Here is a 25,939-nt window from a genome sequence, read left to right as displayed (position 1 = left end):
TTAAATGCATAACTGCTGATTATATTTAACATAATTGACTCTGCTGATGCAGTCATGTGTGCATGTTGTATAATTCTATTACTTACTGTTCAGAACAGCCCAACCAGCTCCTTCACACCTGACAGTTTATCCTGGCACCACTGCTGCTAAAAATAGCTCTCCTCAAACGACCCTGTGGACCCATGAAAGATGGAAAGAGGTACATTAAGCTCAGTTTATCAGCTTTAATATTTAAACATGGTGAGCTAATGTTTAAATGACCAGACAGTCACTTGAGGACAGGGGCTCCTCACTGCTGGAGAGTCTGTCTGGAGGTCGTCTGGGCTCAGCTGGGTCTTTTTTAACATCATGTCTGGTTGTTCTGTTCTGTTCTGTCTGTCTATGAAAAAGGAAAAAAAAAAAAACTCTCTCTCCTTCTGAGTCGTGACTGTCTGCTCAGCTCTGCCTTCAAGAACTCCGGAAACCTGCCTCGAGATGGATAAGGAGGCTGCAACATCCGCGTGATCATCGCCGGAGCACCAATGGCCTCTCGCGGAGCACAGAGTGAGGACACCGGCATCCCCTGCTGCGCGTGAGGAAATGGGCGGGCCCGGGGAAAGCTCTGTCACGCTGCGTGGGTGGGTGAGCGGATAGTAGAGGAGCTGCGGCGCTGGTATTTAACGGAGAGCCGAGGAGAGCTCAGACAGGACGGAGCGCGAGAGCACAGCCGAGCGATTTCAGCACCAGCGCGCCTGGACAGCGACACGTAGCCACTAAACAATAACAGACTTGAACTCGACCCTGCAAAGATGGTTCTCATCTGGACTCAGTTCGGTGTGAAGCACAAAAATGTCAATGTGAAGTGCAAGGTGCGGGTTATGCACCGAGGTGACAGCTCCGGATCTTCTTCTTCAGCGGTGAGTACAACTTTTATCCCACTTTTGAACCGTGATAATCAGCTTTATCGTTCAAAACCAATGACAGAATAAGCTCTACACCAAATTCAAATGTCTAATTTGATATGCCTGATTTGATATGACTGGAAAGAATCCTGATTTATTGATTTCTGCTGCCATGGATTCATTCATATGCAAGATACATACTCAGCCAATCGCTGCAGAGGATTTCAGTGATTGGGGGAAGTCTTTTTCCCCCCTCTCACACCACTTCACCCCCACCACCCTCTCTCACGTTGTGTTGGGCATCAGCTTATGAATTCAATGCATGGCTTTGCAGCAGCAGAGATTTCCCACTGAGAGTTTTCCTGCTGAATTTCTGCATATCAACAGAAACTGTGCAGCAGAAAGTGTACAAGACGAAACATGCATCCTGCTGTAGGGGAAATATAACCATGTATGTGCTGTTAAGTTATGCATTGGCATGCTTTTTTGTAGGGATGCACGATATTGGATTTGAGCTGATACCGATATTTAAATATGTTTTACATAACTTAAAGTTTAATACTTTGAACACAATTTTAGGTTTGAGGATGAAAAAAAGACAAACTTTTATTTCTTAAAACACTTTAAAGTTTAAAGAATGAGAATGAACAAAGAAAAAGATCTCAACTCACATAGGTCTGTTGGTTCAGCATAAAACTACACTAATTTATTAGTATATATGGCCAAATTCTACAGTTGATATATGCCGATATGAACGGGCAAAATATCTGCAGAAATTCTGATATCTGCCGATACTGATATCTGGACGATAATATCGTGCATCCCTAGTTTTTTGCACTGCAGATGTTCATGCAGCATTGCTGCTTTCCACACGTGTACTCATGGATTGCTGTTCTTCTCTCCAACAGGAAGGGACCCGGTCAGAGCAGGACACACCCTGCCTCTCTATCAAACCAACAGGCAAAGACTTCTACAAAGTCCTGGGCGTCTCTCCTGACTCCAACGAAGATGAGATCAAGAAGGCCTACAGGAAAATGGCGCTCAAGTTCCACCCGGACAAGAACAGCGACGCCGACGCCGAGGACAAGTTCAAGGAGATCGCAGAGGCCTACGAGATCCTGACCGACCCTAAGAAGAGAAGCATCTACGACCAGTTTGGGGAAGAAGGTAAAACACTGCTCATCAAAAATAGCTACAAGAGGGATAATTAGTGCAGCAAAGGCTGGTGCATTAACTATTCATGTCTTCATCAAGGCTAAATACTGAAGTTCAGTGGGAAGATGATGAGTAAAATACTTCTGCTCTTATTAGAAATCAGCAAGTTTGGCATAAACAGCTGTGAGGCTGATGAATTATTCAAGGGGCAATGAAAGAGTTTCCTCAAAGCCTCATGCCTATTCTAATTAAACTTTCTAGAAAGAGTGGGAGGAAGCAGATGTTAGATTCTAACTCAACTTGTTTCTCTTTCTCCTCAGGCCTTAAAAACGGGATGTCAATGGCGAACCAAGGCAGTGTGTTCCGCAGCAACTTCCACGGCGACCCCCACGCCACCTTCTCCTCCTTCTTCCACAGCTCCGACCACTTCGACATCTACTTTGGCTCTGATGCCGACAGCGAAGACGACCTCTTCAACCCCTTCAGGCACTTCACCTTCAGCCACGTGGGCGGCTACGCCGGCCATGAGGGCGGGCTGAGAAGAGGCCAGCGGCGGCTGCAGGGCAAAGAGGTCGTCCACGACCTTCTGGTGACGCTTGAAGAGGTGATGCAAGGATGCACCAAGCACATGAAGATCACCCGGCGCCGTCTCAACGCCGACGGGCTCAGCACACGATCCGAAGACAAGGTGCTGAATGTGGTGGTGAAGAAAGGGTGGAAGGCTGGGACCAGGATCACCTTCCCGAGGGAGGGAGACGAGACGCCAAACAGCACCCCAGCTGATATCACGTTCATCCTCAGGGACAAGGAGCACAGCCAGTACAAGAGGCAGGGCTCCAACATCGTCTACACAGCAAAGATCACCCTAAAAGAGGTGAGTTTGGTGCACTAACATCACGTTTAAAGGTCAGTCAGGGCTGACAGCTTGAGTCCCACTGAGCCCATCAGTTTTACAACATGAATGATTCATTACAAAACAACACTGCTGCTCTATAAGTAGAAATACTATGTCATCTGCCAGCTGCTTACACCTACACAGAGAAAAGCTTTCATCCATCCCCCACTTCTGCTCCTTTACATAACCGTGGAGTGATACATCCACTGGCACACCAAAGAAAATCGATTTCAGCAAGGCATCATTGAGACATAACCAGAAGGTTACAGAAGGAAGCCAAATTAGTAAAAATCTTTGAGTGCAGTCCTGGGACAGCACAAAGTGTTCATTCTGGGGTATAAGGGCCCCCAGTTTTCATTAAGCTGACAGACCCCCGCTAACAGAACAGCAGCAGCATCCTGCCAACGCCTCAGTTACCTCATCAGCCCCTGCAGAGCTGCGATGGAGCAAGAGCTAAATTTAGCCTCAGCTCCGGCTGCCCCCACGAATCACACTTCACTCTCCCTCTCAGCCACTATGTGTGCCGCAGACTCCTCTGCCCTCACAAGGCAGGCAGAGAGGACGCTTTTTTGGCTCACTACGCTCACTGGCTCTCAACTTCAACCATCCCACACATAGATTAGCAGGGCAGCAGTCACAGAGGCTGGCTTTTCAAAGAGCTCCTCCATCTTCCTGTGGCTTCTTTCAATCACTGAAGCACTTAACTCCCACACACAGGCAGGAAATAGGCCAGCATTTATAACATCTGTAACACCAGTTTGTTGCATAACATAAAAAATGGTAGTGGCTCTTAAAAGAGACAGACGTTCCATATTTAACAGTTATGTAACTTGACACATTTCAAGACCTGGCATTTAATTGATTTTTTCATTGTTCCAAGTGTGCTTCAGCCCAGCCAGACCACTCAGTCACTATTATAAAACTGCTGCTAAATATAACACACCTACAAAAACTCAATTTCTCCTCCTCTTTCTCCACAGGCTCTCTGCGGCTGCACAGTCAACGTCCCGACAATTGATAACCGCATGATGCCTCTCCCATGCAGCGACGTGATCAAACCCGGTGCCGTGCGGCGGCTCAGGGGCGAAGGCCTCCCCCTGCCCAAGAGCCCGTCCCAGCGAGGCGACTTGGTGGTGGAGTTCCAGGTGCTCTTCCCCGACAGGATCCCACCACAGTCCCGCGAGATCATCAAGCACAGCCTGGGCCAATGCTTGCCCACCTCATCTACCGACGCAGCCTAAACATGCGTGTATGTTGCTATCGATTCACAAACAGAGCCTTGCCCGAGGTGCTAAAAATCACAACCACTCACAACCTCTTATTGTGTTTGGAAAAGGCAAGCAGCACTTTAGTGAGTTGTAGATGACTCTCTGCAGGCACGATGCACAACAACTACGATGCCGAATGAGAGCAGAGAGGGCAGGACTGATGAATGGGGTCTTTGGTATCTGAGGGCATCCATTGACTCTACAGCCTTTCACTTGAATGAAAAGCAAATCTGTACTGTTATACTTGCAAAACTTTAGCAGGATATCAGTGTGCTATTCAAGTCTGTAAAGACTTCCTTTAACCTGAGTGGTAGAAAAAAAAATAGTAGAAATAAATCTTTTATATCATAGTTATATGGTGCTCATATGACTGATCTTTTGCATTGATTTATTACAATAGCAAAAAAGTACTTGTGTGCAAAGAGCTACTTTGTGTACAAAAAGCAAACAAATTGTCTCTAAGAGAGATTCAGCTGTCAAATGTTCTATTGAATTATTTGAAATGTTTGTAAATATTCAGCAGCATTGATGTATGATAATGATTATTACCTGAGAGACACGTTTGAAGGCATGAAAATAAATAAAAAATTTAAAATATCACTCTTATTGTTCACTGTTCATTGATGTCAAAAACATTAAATTAAATATAAGATGATGGGTGCATTTCAATGCAGCAAAACACTCCTGAAAAACAGATAAAAGATAACCTAAGTCTTCAAAAAACAAACATATATGCTGTAGAAGTAGAAAAGAGAAGTCCACTTAAGAGTGTGATACAAATGTCTAAAACAAGTCAGAACAATAGACTTCAAACTGTCTACACCAGGCTATATAAGTGGACTACAAATGTCTACACTAGGCTATATATGTGGACTACAAATGTCTACACTAGGCTATATATGTGGACTACAAATGTCTACACCAGGCTATATAAGTGGACTACAAATGTCTACACCAGGCTATATAAGTGGACTACAAATGTCTACACCAGGCTATATAAGTGGACTACAAATGTCTACACTAGGCTATATATGTGGACTACAAATGTCTACACCAGGCTATATAAGTGGACTACAAATGTCTACACCAGGCTATATAAGTGGACTACAAATGTCTACACTAGGCTATATATGTGGACTACAAATGTCTACACTAGGCTATATAAGTGGACTACAAATGTCTACACCAGGCTATATAAGTGGACTACAAATGTCTACACCAGGCTATATATGTGGACTACAAATGTCTACACTAGGCTATATAAGTGGACTACAAATGTCTACACCAGGCTATATATGTGGACTACAAATGTCTACACTAGGCTATATAAGTGGACTACAAATGTCTACACCAGGCTATATAAGTGGACTACAAATGTCTACACTAGGCTATATAAGTGGACTACAAATGTCTACACTAGGCTATATATGTGGACTACAAATGTCTACACTAGGCTATATAAGTGGACTACAAATGTCTACACTAGGCTATATATGTGGACTACAAATGTCTACACTAGGCTATATATGTGGACTACAAATGTCTAAACTAGGCTATATAAGTGGACTACAAATGTCTACACTAGGCTATATATGTGGACTACAAATGTCTACACTAGGCTATATATGTGGACTACAAATGTCTACACTAGGCTATATAAGTGGACTACAAATGTCTACACTAGGCTATATATGTGGACTACAAATGTCTACACTAGGCTGTATAAGTGGACTACAAATGTCTACACTAGGCTATATAAGTGGACTACAAATGTCTACACCAGGCTGTATATGTGGACTACAAATGTCTACACCAGGCTGTATAAGTGGACTACAAATGTCTACACCAGGCTGTATAAGTGGACTACAAATGTCTACACCAGGCTGTATAAGTGGACTACAAATGTCTACACCAGGCTGTATATGTGGACTACAAATGTCTACACTAGGCTATATAAGTGGACTACAAATGTCTACACCAGGCTGTATATGTGGACTACAAATGTCTACACCAGGCTGTATAAGTGGACTACAAATGTCTACACCAGGCTGTATAAGTGGACTACAAATGTCTACACCAGGCTGTATAAGTGGACTACAAATGTCTACACCAGGCTGTATAAGTGGACTACAAATGTCTACACCAGGCTGTATAAGTGGACTACAAATGTCTACACCAGGCTGTATAAGTGGACTACAAATGTCTACACCAGGCTGTATATGTGGACTACAAATGTCTACACTAGGCTATATATGTGGACTACAAATGTCTACACTAGGCTATATAAGTGGACTACAAATGTCTACACTAGGCTATATATGTGGACTACAAATGTCTACACTAGGCTATATAAGTGGACTACAAATGTCTACACTAGGCTATATATGTGGACTACAAATGTCTACACTAGGCTATATATGTGGACTACAAATTACAAAGCAGATAAATAATTTTACTAGAAAAAGCATCTCAAACTATTCAAGAAGACTTAAATGTCTGCATTAAACTGTGGACTACAAAGTCAACCTCAGGCTTTATCAGAGGCCATTATATATCTAAAGTGTGTTATATCAGTAGACTATCATCACACTAAGCTGCATAGGTGGACTTAAAATGTCTACAGCAATTTCTATCAGTAAACTGTTAAAGGGCACAGCATGTACCGTATTTTAACTGACTGAAAACATCTTTAAACTAAAATACATGAACAAGCTAGCTATATAGATGGGCTATATGCCTACATGTCAGCAGCAAGCTCCATGAGTGGACGATAAGAGATGGCTGAAAACATCTTTAAACTAAAATACATGAACAAGCTAGCTATATAGATGGGCTATATGCCTACATGTCAGCAGCAAGCTCCATGAGTGGACGATAAGAGATGGCTACAAGCAAGCTATATAAGTGGACTAAAAAGTATGTTTTCTTTTTAAATGGTCTGCAAGCAAGCATGTGGACTAACAAAGCCTTCAACAACAAAGAATAATGCATACTTCAAGCAAGATACACAAGAAACTACTACAAGCTAGTTGACAGATAAAGTCCATTGCCAACAACAGCGTGCATAAAACTTGTTCAGAGAAGCTTATAGGGAAGAATCATGATTTTTAGCAGCATTTTGGAAGAACTTCAGAGACTTCAGAGACTTGTCAAAGCATCCTGATCACAATGACTTGATGTGTTCTTGCTGGAAATTAAAAATAACATGAAGTGTTTTTGTCTAGATGTTTCAGAGAGAGTGTGTCCCTGTTTCTGCGATGTTATGCAACTGAAATGCTGCCTTTAAATTTTGCTTGTACTGGGAGGTGTAAAAATAGAATTTCCAGATTGCTAATGATGGTACAGAGCCATTTAAGACAGCTGGACGATTACATAACATGCCCAAAAGGTTTAAGGACTAAAAAGGTAAATGCTGTTCATCCTGGTCTCTGTTCTTATGGAATACTGAGATCTCTGGTAAGTGATTGGTTGTATCTGACTTACAGTGTCTATAAAAAGTAAAGTAGTCGCCCCTTAGGTGTTTTACCCTTTAATTGATTTTTTTAAATCAATCATGGTCAATATAATTTGGCTTTTTGGACTAAAAAGCAAATAAAACCTCTTTAATGTCAAAGAGAAAACAGTTTTCTTCAACGTAATTTCAATTTAATAAAATATGTAATATAATAAGTGGCTGTATAAATATTTACCTCCTTCAGGTCAGTATTTAGAGTCTACTTTGGCTGCAATCGCAGCACTGAGTCTGTGTGGATAGGTCTCAGCCAGGCTCAAACATCTGGACACTGAAATTTTACTCCATTCTTCTTTGCAAAACTGCTCAAGCTCTGTCAGGATGCACAGGAATCAGCCCTTTTTAGCTCCAGCCACAAATTCTCTATTGAACTGAGGTGTGGGCTTTGACTCAGCCACTCCAGAACATTCTCCTGGTTGACTTTAAACCAATTCTGTGTATCTTTCTCTGTGTGCGTCATGTCATCGTATTGCTGCAAAATAAATCTTCTCCCAAGCTGTAGTTCTCTTGCAGACTGAATAAGATTGTCCTCCAGGATTTCCCCTTATTTTGCCACGTTCATTTTATCCTCTACCTTTACAAGCCTTCCAGGACCAGCTGCTAAGACGCATCCCCATAGCATGATGCTGCCACCAGTATGCTTCACAGTGGGGATGGTGTGTTTGTGGTGATGTGCAGTGTTTGGTATCCTATACAGCACAGGTGTCAAACTCGAGGCCCGGGGTCAAATCTGGTCCGTGGAACAGTTAAATCCGGCCCGCAGGATGATCTCATAATTCTGTTATAACTGTCCCATCAGTCTGAGGTCTGCAGATTTCCTCAAGTATAAAAATGTGAAGTTATCCTTGATGATTTAAGATATCCTTGTTAAGTCTTAAAACTTACAAAAAGTAAGGAGTAAAAAAAATTGATAAAAAGTCAGGAATGTGCAAAAGGAATTAATTTGTGTTTTAATTTCATATTTTCAATTTTGCATCTCACAATAAGGACTCAAAATTGGGATTTTTGACTTTTTATTTCATACTTTGAGCATTTCAAATCATAATTTTGACTTCTCATGTAATATTTTGAGTTTTTAAATTCATAATTCAAAAATTAAAGTCATGTTTTGACCTTTTTAACCAATTATTTTGTGTTTTACCTCATATTTTCAACTCCAGACTTTGACTTCATAATCTCATAGTTTGACCTTTTAGACTCACAATTTAAAATTTTGAATCATATTTTGACTTCAAATAAAATGGTTACAAATTTTATTTTTATATTTTGACCTTTAAATTCATGATTTTGACTTCTTTCTTATGTATTTGCCATTAAAAAAACATTAATTTTTAATTTCATGTTTTGACCTTTTTGAACTCATAAATAAGATTGTGAGCCTTTTAACTTATCTTTTTAACTTTTTAAAAGTCAAAATAGTTTATTATCAGTGCTAAGTTTTTCTTTTCATATTTTATTACGGGTGAAATGAGGTTGACAGTTTATGGTTAAAAAGCTGACCCTGTTGGGCCTCAGGTTAGTCCTGAATCCAGAATCCGGCCCCTGCTGTGATTGAGTTTGACACCTGGGCTATATAGGGTCTCGTCTGATGGCCAAAAAGCTCCATTTTGGTCTCACAGACCAAAGAACCTTCTTCCACTTGACCATGGAGTCTCCAACAAAGAAAGCCAAATTATTCTGGCCATGATTGATTTATAAAATCAGTAAAAGGATGGGGGAGAACCTTGGCCTAAGGGGCAAGGGTCAAGGCCCAAAAATGAATTCACTGCACTAAAAGTGATGGCATATTTTTTATGTTATAAGTTACACCTGGTTTAAAGACATGCTGAATGGTTAAACATGTTGCGTTTGAATTAGGATTCTTTTCTTGGAGCAGATGAGGAAGTAGTGTTGGGCATTTGGGTATTTATATTTCAGATTTGGGTGTGTCTGGTAGTTTTCTGGCTTTGTTAGCAGATACAGTATGCTTTGAAATATTTTTGTTTGCTCACAATGATTGATTCCAGCAGAGCAGGAAATGACCATCTTGGTCTTTGTCTGGGGCTCCAGCATCATTAGGTATAGTAAATATGGCACTGATCCTCAACTGGCGGCCAGGGGACCATATCAGGCCCCCCAAAGCTTCCTGTCTGGCCCCTGAAAGATCATTAAATACTGAAAAGGAGGAAAAGAGGATGCTGTTGTTTTAAGAGTATCCTTTGGTGTTAAATGTCTGCAGCTGTCAAATCCATCCCACAAACAATTAACATTGAAATAGTTTTAGAATGACTTAACATTTGATCTGCTTTTACAGAAATTTACTGTCATAATTAGTACATATTTAAAAAAGGGTTAAGGTTGACAGAAATGCTGCAAAAATGACCAGATAAAGTGGTGAAAAGGGGTTAGAGTAGCAAAAATGGGTGGTGAGTGGCAAACTGGGTTGTGGAGTGGCACAAGGGGACAAAAATTGGCAGAAAAAGTTGTGAAAAGAGGTTAAGGTGTGGCAAAAAATGGTAAAAGAGGAAAAAAGGGGTAAAAGTATCAAAAATGTGTTACAAATGACAAAAAATAGTGCAAAAAAAGTCATGAAAAGGGTTTAAAAAGTGGCAAAAATTGAAGTAAAAGGGCCAAAATTGGTAAGCGTGGCATAGAAGGGATGAAACATGCAGGAAAAATGGTTTAAATGGGTTAAAGTATGGCAAAAAATGGGTTAAAGAGGCACAAAGTATCAAAAATGGGTTAAAGTGGCAAAATTTGTTGAAAAAATATAATGAAAAGGGGTTTAAAAGTGGCAAAAATAGAAGAAAAGTGGCAAAAAGGAATTAAAGAGTGGCACAAAGGGGATAAAACATGCAGGAAAGTGGTTCAAAATGGGTTAAAATCATGCAACATTGGGTTAAAGAGGCAAAAAGGGGTTAAAAGTGTCAAAATGGGTTAATATTGGTGCTAACAATTGTGGTGGGCTCATTCTCTTGGATTTTCAGGGGTCCGGCCGACTCTGTTGTCAGGCCCTGTCCTTGTGGCCTGCTGCGTTATAGATAACAGGGATAGGTCTCACTGGTAATGACTACAAATGAATACAAATACTACCACAGTAATATTTCAATCAGACCAAGATGTTCATTTAATTTTTGTGTATTTGAAAGTCCGGCCCCCAGAATTTCTGCTGAGACTAAATCTGGCCCTTGTGTGGATGTACTTGATGACCCCTGAAATATGGTATGTAGGTGATAAAATCCTTATAAAACTTTAGCTGTACTCAAAATGAATTTTCAAAAAAACAAAACAAAACAAAAAAAAAACAGGCATTGCAGTTAACACAAACATCCAAATTCAGAGCATGAAATCATCCCTGCAGAGAGACAGTTATGGAGAAGTCTGGCCACCTACTGCCATCTAGCGGTCGTTGAATGCTCTGCATGCAGTAACACGCACCTGTTGGTTTGTGATCCGCGTGGCTGTCTTTCAAAGTCGTCTCCCTTCAAGCCTTTGCTGAGTAAACACTGACAGTCTGCAATGATGACGAAAGAGTTGAAAGAAAACACCGACATTTGGAGGCTGTTTACTCTGCAGAAACAGGCTGGCATGCTGATTTTAACTGAGGACAAAAATACTGTCAAACACAAAGAAGGCCACATTGATTGGCCCACCTGTGCATGCAGACTCAACGTGGAATCCGACTGAGATCAGCTATTCTGGGATGAAATGTCGCAAATAAGTCAGACAACAGCATCAAATCTGCCTGAAGGTTTGCCTGTGACTAACCTGACTTTAGTGGTTCTTCTCCTCATCCCATGTGTGCTCATCCTGCTGCTCCTGAACTGTCTGTTTCTGGGCTACAAGATCCTCCTCCTGTCAAAGACCAGCAGACAGAAGCGAGAGGACGCAGAGATGCTGCTCCAGTCCACCCTGCAGAGAGTCCGGGGACTTTCTGACCCCCTTTTCTCACCGATGCACGACGGGAGGAGAGCTTACATGTCCCTGTCGGAGCCCGTCCTGCCCCATCCCGTCACCTCTTCCCGGGTTTCTTCCAGAGAGAGGGCCAGCAGGGTGGAGCACAGGATCCGGCTCCTTAGGCCAGACGGGGCCACCGGGTCAGGGTCCCTGAGGGCGCCGAGCACCATCCGAGGGGCCGCGTCCTCTGCGGCCGGGTTCACCCCGAGACTGAGCCTGGCCTCCGGGTCTCGGACTCACAGTGGCGGGAAAGCGGCCTGGTGTAAAAGCGCCCCAGTGTTACCGCAGTCCAGCGATTCAGAGGCTGAGACCAGAGTGAACCTGGTTCCTCCAAACTCTCCTACGGTGAGTCCTCAGACCACAAAGGCTAGTTACCTAATAATAATAACAACCTTATGCCAGAAGGATCCACTGTAGGCCGAATATGTACAGGAATACAGGCCAAAGCTATGTTAGCCACTCTGTAGCCACTAAGAAAGCTACATCCTAGAAAGATGCCTTTATGACAAATATAACTGCAATTAAATTAGAAACTTTAATTTATTCTAGATTCTTTGGAAGCCCATTTACACCACGTAACAAAGAAAAATGTGGAAGTTAGGCAATTTAAAAACAAATAGAAAAAGGAATCCTAAGTCCTAATTATGAGATAAAGTCAAAATTATGAGATATAAGGTCAAGTATGAGACAAAATATCAAAATTATGAGATAAGAATTAAAATTATGGGATAAAAAGTTGAAATTATAAGATAAAAAGTTGAAATTATAAGATAAAAGTCAAAATTATGAGATAAGAATTAAATTTATGAGATAAAAAGTTGAAATTATAAGATAAAAGTCAAAATTATGAGATAAGAATCAAAATTATGAGATAAAAAGTGGAATTTATAAGATATAAAGTCAAAATTATGTGATAGAAAGTTAAAATATGAGATAAAAATTCAAAATTGATAGATAAGAATTGAAATTATGAGATAAAAGTCATAATTATGAGATAAAATTTAAAATTATAAGATAAAAGTCAAAATTAGGAGATAGGAATTAAAATTATGAGGTAAAAAGTTGAAATTATGAGATGAAAAGTCAATTATGAGATAATAATTCAAAATTGTTGACAAAAAGTTGAAATTATGTGATAAAAAAATCAATTGAGATACAAAGTTGAAATTATGAGTTAAGTTGAAATCATAAGACAGAAGTCATAATTATGAGAGAAAAAGTCAAAATTATGAGAGAAAAAGTCAAATTTATTAGATAAAAGTTATTATGAGACGTAAAGTCAAAATTATGACATAAAAAGCCGATATTATGAAATAAAAGTGTTAATTATTAGATAAAAATCAAATAAAAATCTCATGAGTTCTTGACTTTTGTTTGACGATCCTCTGAAGGCTGAGCTCATCCCTGTTTTCTTACCACACTTGTCTCTTCCAGTCAACTCTCCATAAATCTCTGAAACAGCCTCTGAGAACAGCCTGACCTTTCAGCAGTGACCTTCTGTGGCTTACCCTCCTTATGGAGGGTGTCAGTGGTTGTCCTCTGGACATTTGTCGAGTCAGTAGTCTTCCCCGTGATTGTGGTTGTGTGAACTGAACCAGAGTGAGAATGAAGTCTCTGGAAACTTTTACAAACTGGACTTTTCCACAATATTCTAATATTTTCAGAAATAGTGGATTTTGAATTTTTGTGAGCTGATATCATCAAGATTAAAACACAAAAGTCTCAATATGTTTCTTAATATGAGATGAATCTAGAAGTTAGAAAAGTTTAACTTTTTGAAGTAAATCAGGAAAGAATGAACTTTTGTATGATACTCTAATTTTTGGAGATGCACCTGTATATAAGAACAAAATATTAAGATTTTCAGCATTAATTGCTTCTGCCTCGACTTTCTGACTGGGTTTATTTTGCTTTTATTCATATCATATCTTGTGTTAGCATTACCATTTAAACTGCACACTCACTTTTCTAGCGATTTCCCTCCATTTCATCAGAGCACCTCTGCTCCACTTTTCTGGTGCAGAGACTCCCCTCTCTGTTTTGGCTTTGCCGTCTGCAGAGATCACATGTCCCTCAGTGTGTAAAATCAGCATTTCTGAGGGTTTTCCCTGCTTTCAAAGCTCCCGTGTGCTGGCTGTCACTGATTTTAACCCACTCAGCTCTTTTTTATCCAAACAAACAGGAGAATAAATCTGAAATCTTGTAGGCCTGCACAAAAGGGATTTCCTTGAGAAGTCAATGCCTGATAGTTTGATGCAAACAGATAAAAAACACTGTCCCCCACTCTAAATTGTTAATCATTTTCTTTGTTTACTGCAGGAAGCAGAACATGAAGGCCATGTTCGTCGCAGCAGTACTTATGACATGCTGACAGATGTGAGTCCAGGCGTTGTGGTTCACGTGTTTGACAAAGTGGACTTGGAGGGCCAGTTCACCAACCCGCCCTCAGAGGCGTCCTGTCTTCACACATCTGCAGTGGGTTCTGGGTTGGACAGCGACTTTGGGGCCAGTGCAGGTATGCTTCAGTCTGCAGCAGCTGCACTTTGATCAATATGGCTGTCATCAATAAATAATGTTTCTGCTGCAGCAAACCAGCATGAAAATAAGGGTACGATGGAGTTTATATATCAGTGTTGATCATCCACAGTTATTTTTATGTCAGATGAGGCTTCTGTAAAATAGAGAGGGAACCCTGCAGGCTTTTAGCTCAACATTGGTGTCTCTTATGTGTATGTTGGACTAAAAACACCAGATTTCTACATTTCAGGGGAAGAAATTCACATGTAGGCTGCTACTGTTGTGCAATGCACTCTGGGTAGTGATAAACGGTTGCATTGTTCTCCCTCCTACACAGATTGTACTCACATCGATCTACATAACAGCAGCTCCTGCCTTATTGTATTCACTAAAAATGCACTCAGGCTAAAATTAAAACAGCTTTGAGGATAATAGTCAGTAGAAAAATATATATGAAGAACAAAGCAGCTGTTTGACGTCCTTACCCAGAATGCATAGCACAACAATAGCGCCAGTGTGAACTCATTAAAAAACATAACCTTAACCTTTGATTTAGCAACAATTAACAGCGATTAACGAAGGGAGTAACGTCATGATGCAGTTTTCTTTAAGCTCAAGCTTTGTCAGAACCGGGCAGTGGTTCCCAGCCCAGGGTATGGGATCCCTTAGGGCAGTGATCATCAACTGGCGGCCCAGGGGCCACATCAGGCCCCCATATCTTCCCATCCGGCCCCCAGAACATGATCAAATTCAAAATATGTGCAGAGGAAAAATTCTAGAGGAGAAATGTTACATTTTTGGGGGATTTTTTTCTATTTTATTGCATCTACAGCTATTAAAACAACTCCAAAACAGCTGAGATTGAAGCAGTTTAATCAGGAATGACTTTATGTTTCATCCATTTTTTGAGAAACCCACCTGTAAGCCATTATTAGCAAATATAATGCATGTTGAATTTGTATTTATCAGGTCATTCTTGATTAAAAACTGCTGTCTTCTATGAAACCTTGGGCTTCAGGTGTTTTGTGAGTGCAGTTTTCCTGCTTAGGTTTATTACTTATCACTACAAAGCATATTAGCGTCAAACCAAGTGACAGACATGACAGAAATACTTAGCTGAAGTATCTAAGTCGCCCCCTTGTGGCCGCCTGATATAGGGACTGATCTCACTGTTGGAGCCAAAAGATTTTGTACATTTAGAAGAACATAAAAACATATATACAAAAATGTGTAAGACTATTTTGAAAATGTCTTTAGTTTATTTGAAAGTTTGGCCCCCAAAGTGCCTTACTAGGAAAAAGCTGGCCCTTGCACAAATATAGTTGATGACCCCTGCCCTAGGGGATACAGTGGTCTTTTTCAATATGTATAGAGCCAGGGTATTATCAACAAAACAATTAAATGGATTTTGATTTTTGACAATAGATTGTTAAAAACCCGGATGTTACCCTTTTATTGATTTTATCAATAAATCATGGTCAACATAATTTAGCTTTTTTGACGTTTCAGTGTTCAGTGAATTGGCAAACATTTTTTTATCACACCCCTGACTTCTACTTTCCAATAACTTTTTTTCTAAGTTGCTTGGTGTGTTCCTTTCAGACGTTATTTTGGCAGCTATTTTTAATTTTAGTCTTAGTTTTAACCTTTAAATGGAACGTATTTTAGTTTTAGTCACATTTTAGTAATTTTAGTTTAGCCAATGAAATTAACACTGGTTCCTTTGTCTTCATGGTGTAATGGTAGTCATGAATACTGATGAACAAGTGAATGAACCTTCCAGACACAGGTGTCTGGTTTATACTGCACTCAGGTGATCACAGTTTCCCTAACTGTGAGTCTGCTCTTGCTAATTGGCTGGACCTCTGTTGAATTACATCAGTCTTACTTTAAAGGGGTGAATTTTTATGCAAACATGTTTTACATGACATATTTTTGTTTAATTTACCGCACTTTGTAGAAATCTGTTTTCACTTTGAAATTAAAGAGGTTGGTAACAAATGAAGAGCTGTTTAAGGACTGAAAGACTTTTATCACTGAGCTTAGTTGAATGATCCAAATGCAATTCCTGAGTTTTTGTTTACTATTGAATACTACAGATCATTTCAGTTGATGGAGTGGTCTTTAATAAAGTGCGTCTGCATTACCAAACCAGAGTGGATGAAAACATTCAGACCACCTCCATATACAGTCTGAGCTGTGTCCACACAAACTATGAAGGATTTCTTTTCTGTATCTGAATGCCCAAAATGGATTTAAATTGGATTTAAATTTCTGTTAAAGCATCTAAATGGGGTAGATCAGAATCACAATCTAAAGCGGGGCTGTCAAACTCAAGGCCCGGGGGCCAAATCTGGCCCATGGTGCAGTTATGCCCGGCCCACCAGATCATATGATATTATATCATAACTGGCCTACCAGTATGAGGTCTGCAGATTTCCTCCAGTATAAAAATGTAAACTTAACCTTGATGATTTATAATGTCCTGGTTGAGTCTTAAAAATTAGAAACAGCTAACAGTAGTGACTAAAAGTCATGGTTTTGTCTTTTTTTTTCATATTTTAACCTTTATATCTCATAACTTTGACTTTTTATCTCATATTTTACATTTTAGATTCGTAATTTTCAATTTTAGCTAAATTCTATTTTGACCTTTTAAAGTCATAATTTTGACTTTTATCCCATGTTGTGACCTTTTTCAACTCCTAACTTTAACTTCTATCTCATCTTTTTTACCTTTAAAACTTGGTTTTTAGTTTTATCTCAGTTTTTTGACCTTTCAAAATCATGATTTTGACATTTATCTCATGTTTTGACCTTTTCAACTCCTAACTTTAATTTTTATCTCAGTTTTAACCTCAAAATCTCATGATTTTTAATTTTATTTCATATTTTGACATTTGAAACTCATGATTACAATGTTTACCTCATATTTTGACTGTTAAAAATCATGATTTTGAATATTATTTCAGTTTTTGACTTTTAAAATTCATGGTTTCAGTATTCTCAGTCATATTTGGCCATTAAAAACATAATTTTGACTTTAAATGTCATGTTTTTACCTTTTAAACTTAAAAAGTTTTAAACTTATCATGTTCACCTTTTAATCCCAAAATCATTTATCATCTGTGCCAAGTTTTTAACCCCCATAATTCCTTCCTGGTGAAAATAAGGTTGACCTTTTATGGTTAAATATCGACCCTGTTAGGCTCTCAGGTTAGACCCAAGTTCAGAATCCGGCCCCTGCTGTGACTGAGTTTGACACCCCTGATCTAAAGAGTCATATCTACCAAACAAAACATGTTTTGCTCCTTGCTACCTTGTGTAGGTGTTGGATCTCTAGTGTGCAGATTCATGTGCAGAAGTGAAAAATTCTGAGGCATTGTCAGCCAAATCATGAGGTGCACACCTACAGTACAGAGTGTAGTAACTTCTCAGGTTAATAGGCAGCACCTGGTGTTAAAATCTCTGCAGAATAATCCATTCTTATCAAGTAAAAATGATTGTAGATGTGAATATTAAGATCCTTTAACAGGTAAAATAACTAGTAGAAATAAACAGAGGGGTTTTTCTCGAATCAAGAGTCCTTACGTGTTCTCCTGGTTTCTTTTCAGGCGTCTCTCTGCGGATTCTGTCTGCAGACAGTGACGGTCTTTCTAACGGGGTCCAGTCTTCAGCCCTAGAGTGGGATTATTACGACCCGTGCTACGTCAAACAGAATCATTTACCCAAACACAAACACCACCGGCCGGTGATGCACACTAAACAGTATTGGGTGTGATGAGTATGAAAAAAGTGGTTTTAATGTTTATTTATTTTAGCATGATTATGCTATTTAAATAATATGTATATGTTTTATTTATAGTTTATTTATTTAGTTTGTCTCACTGATGATCACTGTGACTTTACTCCAGTTTGAACATTTTGTTAAAAATGCACTTTGCCACTGAATTTGTCTAGTCATAACATTAAAAATGCACCTTCACTTTTGTTAACATGAATGTTTGATGCACTTTGTCATGTTATTGTTTTATAGTCACTCTTATATGAACATGAAGGTTCAGCCACTTATGATTTTAATCAGCAATCACTTGTATTGTTTGAAATGTTCTGAATCACTTTCAGTATTAAAGTTTTGTTCACTATTAAGCATTGCTTCTTGAATGCTTTGACATATAAACTTTTATGAGGTTAACTATTGTTGCACAGAAAGGATAAGAAATGCATGTTTAATGCTTTTTATTTTTAGTGTATCCAGACATTTTGTCCTTCTGATTCAGCAGTGTACTCTTCTGCACCAGCAGAGGGCGCTATGTGGTTGGTACTAGTTAGCCTGTATTGTATGTTGGTATCATTTGGGGAAATTTTGTCCAGGCTTTTTATATTTTAAGACAGGATGAAGGGGTTACTGATGGCATAGTGGTTTGGTTGCATCCCATGTATGGAGGTTATAGTCCTAAAAGTGTGTGGCCCGGGTTTGAGTCCGTTTCCTGGGCGTAAGTCTTGGCTTCTATTCTGCTTCACTTTGAGTGTTCAGAAAAGCATGCATGCATTTGTGTTTGATAATGGGGAATTTGTTACATACAGTGCATTCAGAAAGTATATAGACCCCTTCACATTTTTTTCAATTTTATGTTGCAGCCTGATGCTACAGTCGAAGCCTTTTTGTCACTGATCTAACCTCAGTATCCTGTCATAATAAAATGTCACACTGACATTAGTATCCAGACTGTTTGCACAGCACTTGAAATTTCGCTTCATTGTTGCTTAAGTGTTTCTTCTTGGCTTTCATTTGGAATTTTTGCAAACTCCAAGCAGGCTTTCAAGTGTTTTGCACTCCAGTCAAGGTGTAGAAACATCTCAGCAAAGATCCAGAGAAATGGAGGAACCTGAGCTACATTTAGTGTTTTTACAAAGAGTGTGTATACTTTTGTCAATGTGATATTTTACTTTTTCGTTTGCGCCACGATTTCTAAAATTCTCCTTTAACCTTGTCATGATGGGGTCCTGAGTGTAGGAATAATGAGAATAAAAAGATTTTTTCGACTGTAACATCAGGCCGGAAGATAAGACAAGTGAAGGGGGGCTAAATACTTTATGAATACACTCTATATTTGTATCAGTATCAGCTAATACAAGTTAGGAAATATTGGCAAAAATCCAATATTTTTCATCTCTAATGCCAACAATATTAATGTTAACAGTATTCAAATAAGTGTCCCACAACAGTCCACAGACATGAGGCGGTGAATTAAACTTGTTTGATAACTTTATTCTCTTGTTAAGAGATCGCTGTACATTAAAGATCAAGTGCCACTTGAGTTCCTTTTAAAGTTCATAGAAAGTTTAACTGACGCTGCACTATGCAAACATGAAATCAATCACACCAAAAAAGCTTCACTTTACTCAAAGCTAGAGAGGAAATTCAACACAATCTGCTTAAGCTTAGCATCTGACGCCTCAGAGATCTTTCCATCAGCCCTGAAACAGAGAAGAGAATGGGTTAGAGCACAAACAGAATATACAACTAAGAATATGTTGTTTGAAGGTTCTGAAACTCACTTAATAGCTGCCAGCAGGTCTTGGTGCTGGCTCAGGATGTGCTGCAGGAACGCCTTCTCGAACTTGGTGATCTTGCTAGGCTCCATTTTGTCCAGGTGTCCCCTCACACCAGCGTAAATGACTGTTACCTGCTCTTCAATAGCCATGGGAGCTGAGGGATGAAGGTGCACAGTCATGTGATTTATGACGAGAGCTGCTCACTTAGCGAAATTAACTTCCATATTTTAGATACTCACAGTACTGTCCCTGTTTGAGCAGCTCTGTGAGACGAACGCCGCGGTTAAGCAGCTGCTGGGTGGCAGCGTCCAGATCTGAACCAAACTGAGCGAAGGCAGCCACCTCACGGTACTGGGCCAGCTCCAGCTTCATGGTACCAGCCACCTGGAGAGTCAGTAAGTCAGAATCAAATGTACTCACTCTGATAAAAAGGAAACAGACGGGTGATTACGAGGAAGGCTAACCTGCTTCATGGCCCTGGTCTGGGCAGCTGATCCTACACGTGACACAGACAGACCCACGTTGATGGCGGGACGGATACCTTTGTAGAAGAGCTCAGTCTCCAAGAAGATCTGAGAGAAAACAGTTTAGTGATGTTTTAATGTCAGGATGTCGATTTAAAAGAAGGGTGTTGTTTACTCACCTGTCCGTCTGTGATGGAGATGACATTAGTTGGAATGTAGGCGGACACGTCTCCAGCCTGGGTCTCGATAACAGGAAGAGCTGTGAGGGAGCCGCCGCCAAAGTTGTCGTTCATCTTGGCAGCTCTCTCCAGCAGACGGGAATGCAAGTAGAAGACATCTCCTGGGTAAGCCTCGCGGCCGGGGGGACGGCGCAGCAGCAGGGACATCTGACGGTAGGCGACGGCCTGGATGGGGATAAAACACGAGGTTTGATTTGGACTGCAGAGTAAAGCTGGGCGCACACATGCACTCCTGAAAAGCTGAAGACAGCAGGCCTCTCAGGGAGTTCATGGCAGGTGAATTTTCCTCACTTTGACCTGTTGCTTTCATACAATCCCTCACCCAGACTTCATGAGGAAATTGTACTGGGGAGCAGGCAGTACAATATCAAGAGTCTAGAGGACAAAAATGATCAGCCTCCAGAAGAAGAGAGAAGGTCACTCCTGAAAGGACAGGCTGTTCTCAGAGGCTGCATCAAAGCAGATTCATGGAAAGTTGACTGAAGGGAAAAGTGTTGTAAGAAAAGGAACACAACCAACAGTGATCACCTCAGCCTTAATGAAAACTGACCTGCTTGGAGAGATCGTCGTAGATGATGAGGGCATGTTTGCCGTTGTCTCTGAAGTACTCTCCCATTGAGCAGCCAGAGTACGGAGCCAGGTACTGCAGAGGAGCAGCATCAGAGGCCGTGGCAGAAACCACGATGGTGTACTTCATGGCGTCTGCGTCGGTCAGCCTCTTCACCAGCTGAGCCACGGTGGATCTCTTCTGGCCGATGGCGACGTAGATGCAGTACAGCTTCTTCTTCTCGTCGGTGCCGTCGTTGAAGCGCTTCTGGTTGATGATTGTGTCGATGGCGATGGCGGTTTTGCTGCAAGATGAATTTGAGATTAAACACCAAGTACAACAGATCCAGAATGTACATAACTGATACAAATCTTACACTTTAGGGCCCAAAAATCTCAAGCTTAACATCTACGACATCATCTTTGATGACTAGATTCTGTGGTTGACATTATTTGTTTAATTAAAGCTTCTGAATGCTGCTGTATCATACATCAGTGTTTAGAACAACTGCAATGACACTTTATTAAAAAGAACACAAACTATAGCTCAATCCAGCCTGCTTTCACCTTAGTTTTATACAATATTGACTAATAGTCTGACCTCTTGTCAGTTTTTACTAACAGTACTTCAAATGCACCAGGAATAACATCAAACGCTGCTGTTTGTTCAGCTATTCACTTTGAGCAGCGCCTCTCACCCGGTCTGCCTGTCCCCGATGATGAGCTCACGCTGCCCACGGCCGATGGGGACCAAACTGTCCACGGCTTTGATGCCGGTCTGCATGGGCTCCCTCACAGAGATGCGGGGGATGATGCCGGGGGCCTTCAGACCCACACGCCTGCGGGCCTGGGAGCCCAGAGGGCCCTGTGAGGAAAATCAACACAAAAAGATCAGCAGTTCTTCCAACAACTTGGCTAAGAAGAAAATAAGTTAAGAAGGAGTCAAAACGCAAAACCCTGATACTAGAAGACAACACAATACTGAGTTTTCCTATGGGGCACTCAATAATAGCCAACACTTCAAAACATAATCTTAAACGTAATTTTTAAAATTGCTTCTCCCTCATTTGCCTTAACCTCACATTTACTGCATGATTCTCTGCTCATGTATCAATTCATCCATTTTCAAATTGATTTACTGTAAATATTATGCTCAGTTGTCACTGTATAAAACACTGTGTTGTGCATTTCTGCATGAATTCTGCACCAAAAGACAAAAAAAACTCCAATTTGACACTATAATTCCTATCAAAGCTTACCTTTCCATCAATAGCATTCCCCAGAGCATCGACCACACGGCCAAGGAGCTCTTCACCAACGGGAACGTCCACGATAGCACCAGTTCTCTTGACAATATCGCCTTCCTTGATCAGCTTGTCGTTACCGAACACCACAACACCAACATTATCAGGCTCCAAGTTCAGAGACATGCCCTGGAATAGACAGTAAATAAGAGTTATTGCCATTTTCCCATTTTCCTACAAACTACTGATAATATGACAAATCCCTGCACTGGTTATTACTAATAAAAACATTTGAAACCAGTGTTCATGCTGTTTTTTTATGTGTAGGCACACCTGAGAAATCAGACTAAGAATACAATAGGTAGACTTATTTATGCTCTACAGACTTGTTTTAAAGTTATATTTACAGTTAATTCAGAAAGTATTCAGACTGCCTTAACTTTTTAAAATTTTGTTATGTTGCAGCCTGATGCTATAGTAAAAAAAATCCTCATTAATTTACACCCTGTACCCCATCATGAAAAGTGAAAAAAAGAAGATTTTGTGCAAATTTATTATGGGTAAAAAAAAAGAAAATATCCCATTGACATATGTATTCAGCCCCTTTGCAACAAAACTGTAAATCTAGCTCAGGTTCCTCTGATTCTCTGCAACTTTGCTGAGATCTTTCTACACCTTGACTGGAGGCCACCTGTGAAAAATTAAGTTGATTGGACATGATTTGGAAAGGCAATTCTTATGCATATCAGAGCACAAACCAAGCCTTTGGCCAGACCTTGGGAAGACTACAAAAATATTTTTGTTGCATTGAAGGTTACCAAGAGCACAGTAGCCCCATATTTTTCTTTGCAAATGAATGAAAGCAAAACAGAAATGGTTCTGTGCCCTCCCTAATGTTATCAAACAAGTCTCTAGCAGCTTAGGTGATCTTTCCACCTTCATCAAGCCCCAGGCAAGAATCTCCGAGTGATATCTGAAACTTCATTTACATTTGAAAGCCAAGTAAAATCTGTGGTTAAAACCATTTAAAGACCAGTAAAACCGATCCACCCCTTTAATGATCTGGAAAAAATCATACGTACTCGTCCCAGTTGGACTATTGTAATTCATTGTGTTCTGGAATCAGCCAGACATCCCCTCTCCAGACTGCAAATGCTGCAAAACAAGGCAGCAAGGATTCTGGCAGGCATTGCTGGGTGATCATATTACCTGGATTCCCATAAACTACAGGATTGACTTTAAGGTTGCTATGTTTGTGTTTAAAGCTGTAAAAGGCCTAGCACCATCTTGTATACCTAACCTCCTCAGCCCTTACACTACCTCCAGGCCCCTTAGATCCTCAGACATGGGCCTCCTGGCTGTTCCTAGTTCTATTCATGAACTTAGAGGTGACTGAGCTTTTGCAGTACAGGCCCCCCTTTACCTCTGTCAACTGGTTTAAGTAACATCTTAAAATGTACCTCTACAGTTTGGTTTTTGAGCCCCCAACCCAGTGGCTTGGTCTTTTGGTCAGGCTTTTTGCTTTTTCTGTGTGGCTTTCTTTCATGTACAGTACCTTGGTCAGCTGTTGCTGATTTTAAATGTGCTTTATAAATAAATTTGATTGACTGACGGATAATTCTCAAATAGAAGACATTTGGCACAACCAGGACTCTTCCAAGAGCTGGTCGCCTGGTCAAACTGGGGTGTTAGGGTTTACCTTGAGACCAGAGGAGAACTCCACCATCTCCTCGGCCTGCACGTTCCTCAGACCGTACACTCTGGCAATACCGTCACCAATGGACAGCACACGGCCAGTCTCCTCCAGGTCAGCAGAGGTGTCAGCTCCCATGATCTTTTCCTCCAGGATGGATGACACCTCGGCGGTGCCTTAAAACATCCAAAAGAGTCATTAATAAATATCCACCAGTCACTATCCTGCATGATCACATCATCTCTTGATTTCACTCACCTGTTTTCTGCAGCCATGGTCGGGCGGTGTGAAGATTCTTAGCTCCTACACAAGCTGCTGCAACATTCTTGGATACCTTTAAGACAAAATCCCCCGTAATAGAAGCAGTTGGTTATTTTTAGGTACACCAAGATAAAAACAAAAGCAGCCCAATGCATTAGTCTTACATTCATTAATGTTTAATTTTGGGATTACAGAAGCTGTTGATTCAACTGTATGGTCAATGAGGCTGCGGTTTGCACAAGTGTTGATATTTTTGCATTATTAATCACTACAGCATGATAATGCAGAAAAAGATTAAGTAGATTTGAAGACCTGCACAATGAAGACTAAACTAATTACACAGCATGACCCCAAAAACAGTTTCAGGTGTGCAGCTTATTTATCTACCACCTCTACTACCTGGAGTCAGATAAGCACCAATCTCTCTAAAAAGCATCTGCAAAAAATAGTAAGATTATTAATGTTACTTCATTTTTCTCTAAAGATAGTTTTTGATGTCTTTGAGGGTTAAAGAATGTTAAAAGGCCTCTGTACGTTCTTGGAAGTATTGCTATATTAGAACATGTGAGATGCAAACGGAGATAAACGCAAATTTAAAGTTGATATGGAACTTTCCTGCAAAAATTACATTGCAAATATCAGCTAAAGGCTATATTTAGATATGCATTCCAAATAAACCAGGTCATCTCTGCAGACTCACAACAGTTTCTAATAAGAACAGTATATCAGTATTTTAACTGTCATAATATATACATGGACATGTTTGCAATGCTATGTCTTGCAGATGCATTGACAGACAAAGATGGCATGTTGAGTGGGAGAAACCTGACCTTCAATGCTAAACTACATTCGTCATTCCTGCACTTCAGCTTAGTCATGTCCACGGACCCCGCATTAGCAACAAAAATAGAGTCCAGAGATTCATTTTATCGTCTAGATACCCTTCATAATGGCTCTATAATCGAGTGGGTGGCTTGTTCCTGTCTGTACACTGTAAATGTTAACAGGGGGGAACTAGCAACGTGAAGGGCCCGGTGTCCTCCGGTGCAAAGACGTGTGCATGCACAACACAGCCATGTGTTTTCATTCATAAAGTCGCGATTTTAAATGAAAAGTCGACAGAAAACCGTTACACATAGTAAATGAAAGCTTACAAATCCAGCCCGACGAGGCAGACTGCGGGCAAGAGCCGCAGCAACGCGAACTGACAGCATGTCGGTGTCCTGTACAGTGTGTCCTGCTGCGGAGCCGAGAGAGAAGGATGGCGGACACGGCGACGAGCAGAAAGGTCACAGAGACCCGGAAGTACTTCAGAATATATTTCTTTTCTTCTCTTTTTCATCGATTTGTCATGTTAGAAATTTTAAATGATATAAAGAGGCAGATCTTACCCATTAATGTAAAAACAAATATACTTAAGATTTGTTCATTTTTTAAATAAAACGATAGCTATTAAGTGAGATCTGTGCTTTTAATGTGTAGTTAGGACGGCTAACTCTTGCCTTGCCCTTTAGCGCAACTAAATGTTAAGTGTAAGTACTTTTTTGGTTTTGTTTTTTTCTCTTTTCACTTCTTCTCAGTTTTCATTGCACTTAAACGTGTGTCAATCACAATTTTATTTTTAAATATATTGTATAATTGTATAATTTTTTGAATGGTCTTGCTTTGTTATTCTACCATAGTTTTCACGGTGAATCTCTATTACATACGTTCAAGTTTTTGTGTTGTATACGACGAAGTATTAGGGCCACACGAAGAAAAAAAATTAAA

General features: G+C 40.2%; 3 protein-coding genes across 4 annotated transcripts; 2 read left to right on the top strand and 1 right to left on the bottom strand.

The window, feature by feature from the left end:
- Nucleotides 1-679: 679 nt before the first annotated feature.
- On the top strand, nucleotides 680-4,752 carry zgc:122979 (uncharacterized protein LOC641576 homolog). Its single transcript, XM_041811429.1, has 4 exons — nucleotides 680-896; nucleotides 1,790-2,048; nucleotides 2,357-2,910; nucleotides 3,912-4,752. Exons 1-4 carry the CDS (start codon nucleotides 789-791, stop codon nucleotides 4,170-4,172), a joined length of 1,182 nt encoding a protein of 393 aa, XP_041667363.1. The 5' UTR covers nucleotides 680-788; the 3' UTR covers nucleotides 4,173-4,752.
- Nucleotides 4,753-11,099: 6,347 nt separating this feature from the next.
- On the top strand, nucleotides 11,100-18,312 carry hwa (huluwa). Its single transcript, XM_041811201.1, has 3 exons — nucleotides 11,100-11,991; nucleotides 13,966-14,161; nucleotides 17,778-18,312. Exons 1-3 carry the CDS (start codon nucleotides 11,398-11,400, stop codon nucleotides 17,942-17,944), a joined length of 957 nt encoding a protein of 318 aa, XP_041667135.1. The 5' UTR covers nucleotides 11,100-11,397; the 3' UTR covers nucleotides 17,945-18,312.
- A 1,102-nt stretch (nucleotides 18,313-19,414) lies between these two features.
- Nucleotides 19,415-25,467, bottom strand: atp5fa1 (ATP synthase F1 subunit alpha). 2 transcript variants are annotated; one of them, XM_041811109.1, is made up of 11 exons: nucleotides 25,324-25,467; nucleotides 24,167-24,242; nucleotides 23,915-24,084; nucleotides 22,231-22,404; nucleotides 21,670-21,836; nucleotides 20,976-21,276; nucleotides 20,366-20,590; nucleotides 20,187-20,294; nucleotides 19,962-20,106; nucleotides 19,726-19,876; nucleotides 19,415-19,644 (listed from the first exon to the last, which is right to left on the bottom strand). In XM_041811109.1, exons 1-11 carry the CDS (start codon nucleotides 25,381-25,383, stop codon nucleotides 19,566-19,568), a joined length of 1,656 nt encoding a protein of 551 aa, XP_041667043.1. In that variant the 5' UTR covers nucleotides 25,384-25,467; the 3' UTR covers nucleotides 19,415-19,565. The 2 variants fall into 2 exon arrangements, with proteins under 2 accessions (XP_041667043.1, XP_041667044.1); XM_041811110.1 differs by lacking the exon at nucleotides 25,324-25,467 and adding an exon at nucleotides 24,334-24,425.
- Nucleotides 25,468-25,939: the final 472 nt, after the last annotated feature.

The sequence above is a fragment of the Cheilinus undulatus genome, linkage group 17, assembly GCF_018320785.1.
Source record: "Cheilinus undulatus linkage group 17, ASM1832078v1, whole genome shotgun sequence".
Taxonomy (NCBI): Eukaryota; Metazoa; Chordata; class Actinopteri; order Labriformes; family Labridae; genus Cheilinus; species Cheilinus undulatus.
The sequence above is the reverse complement of the archived record's forward strand: the minus strand, read 5'-3'. Positions and strand labels throughout refer to the sequence as shown.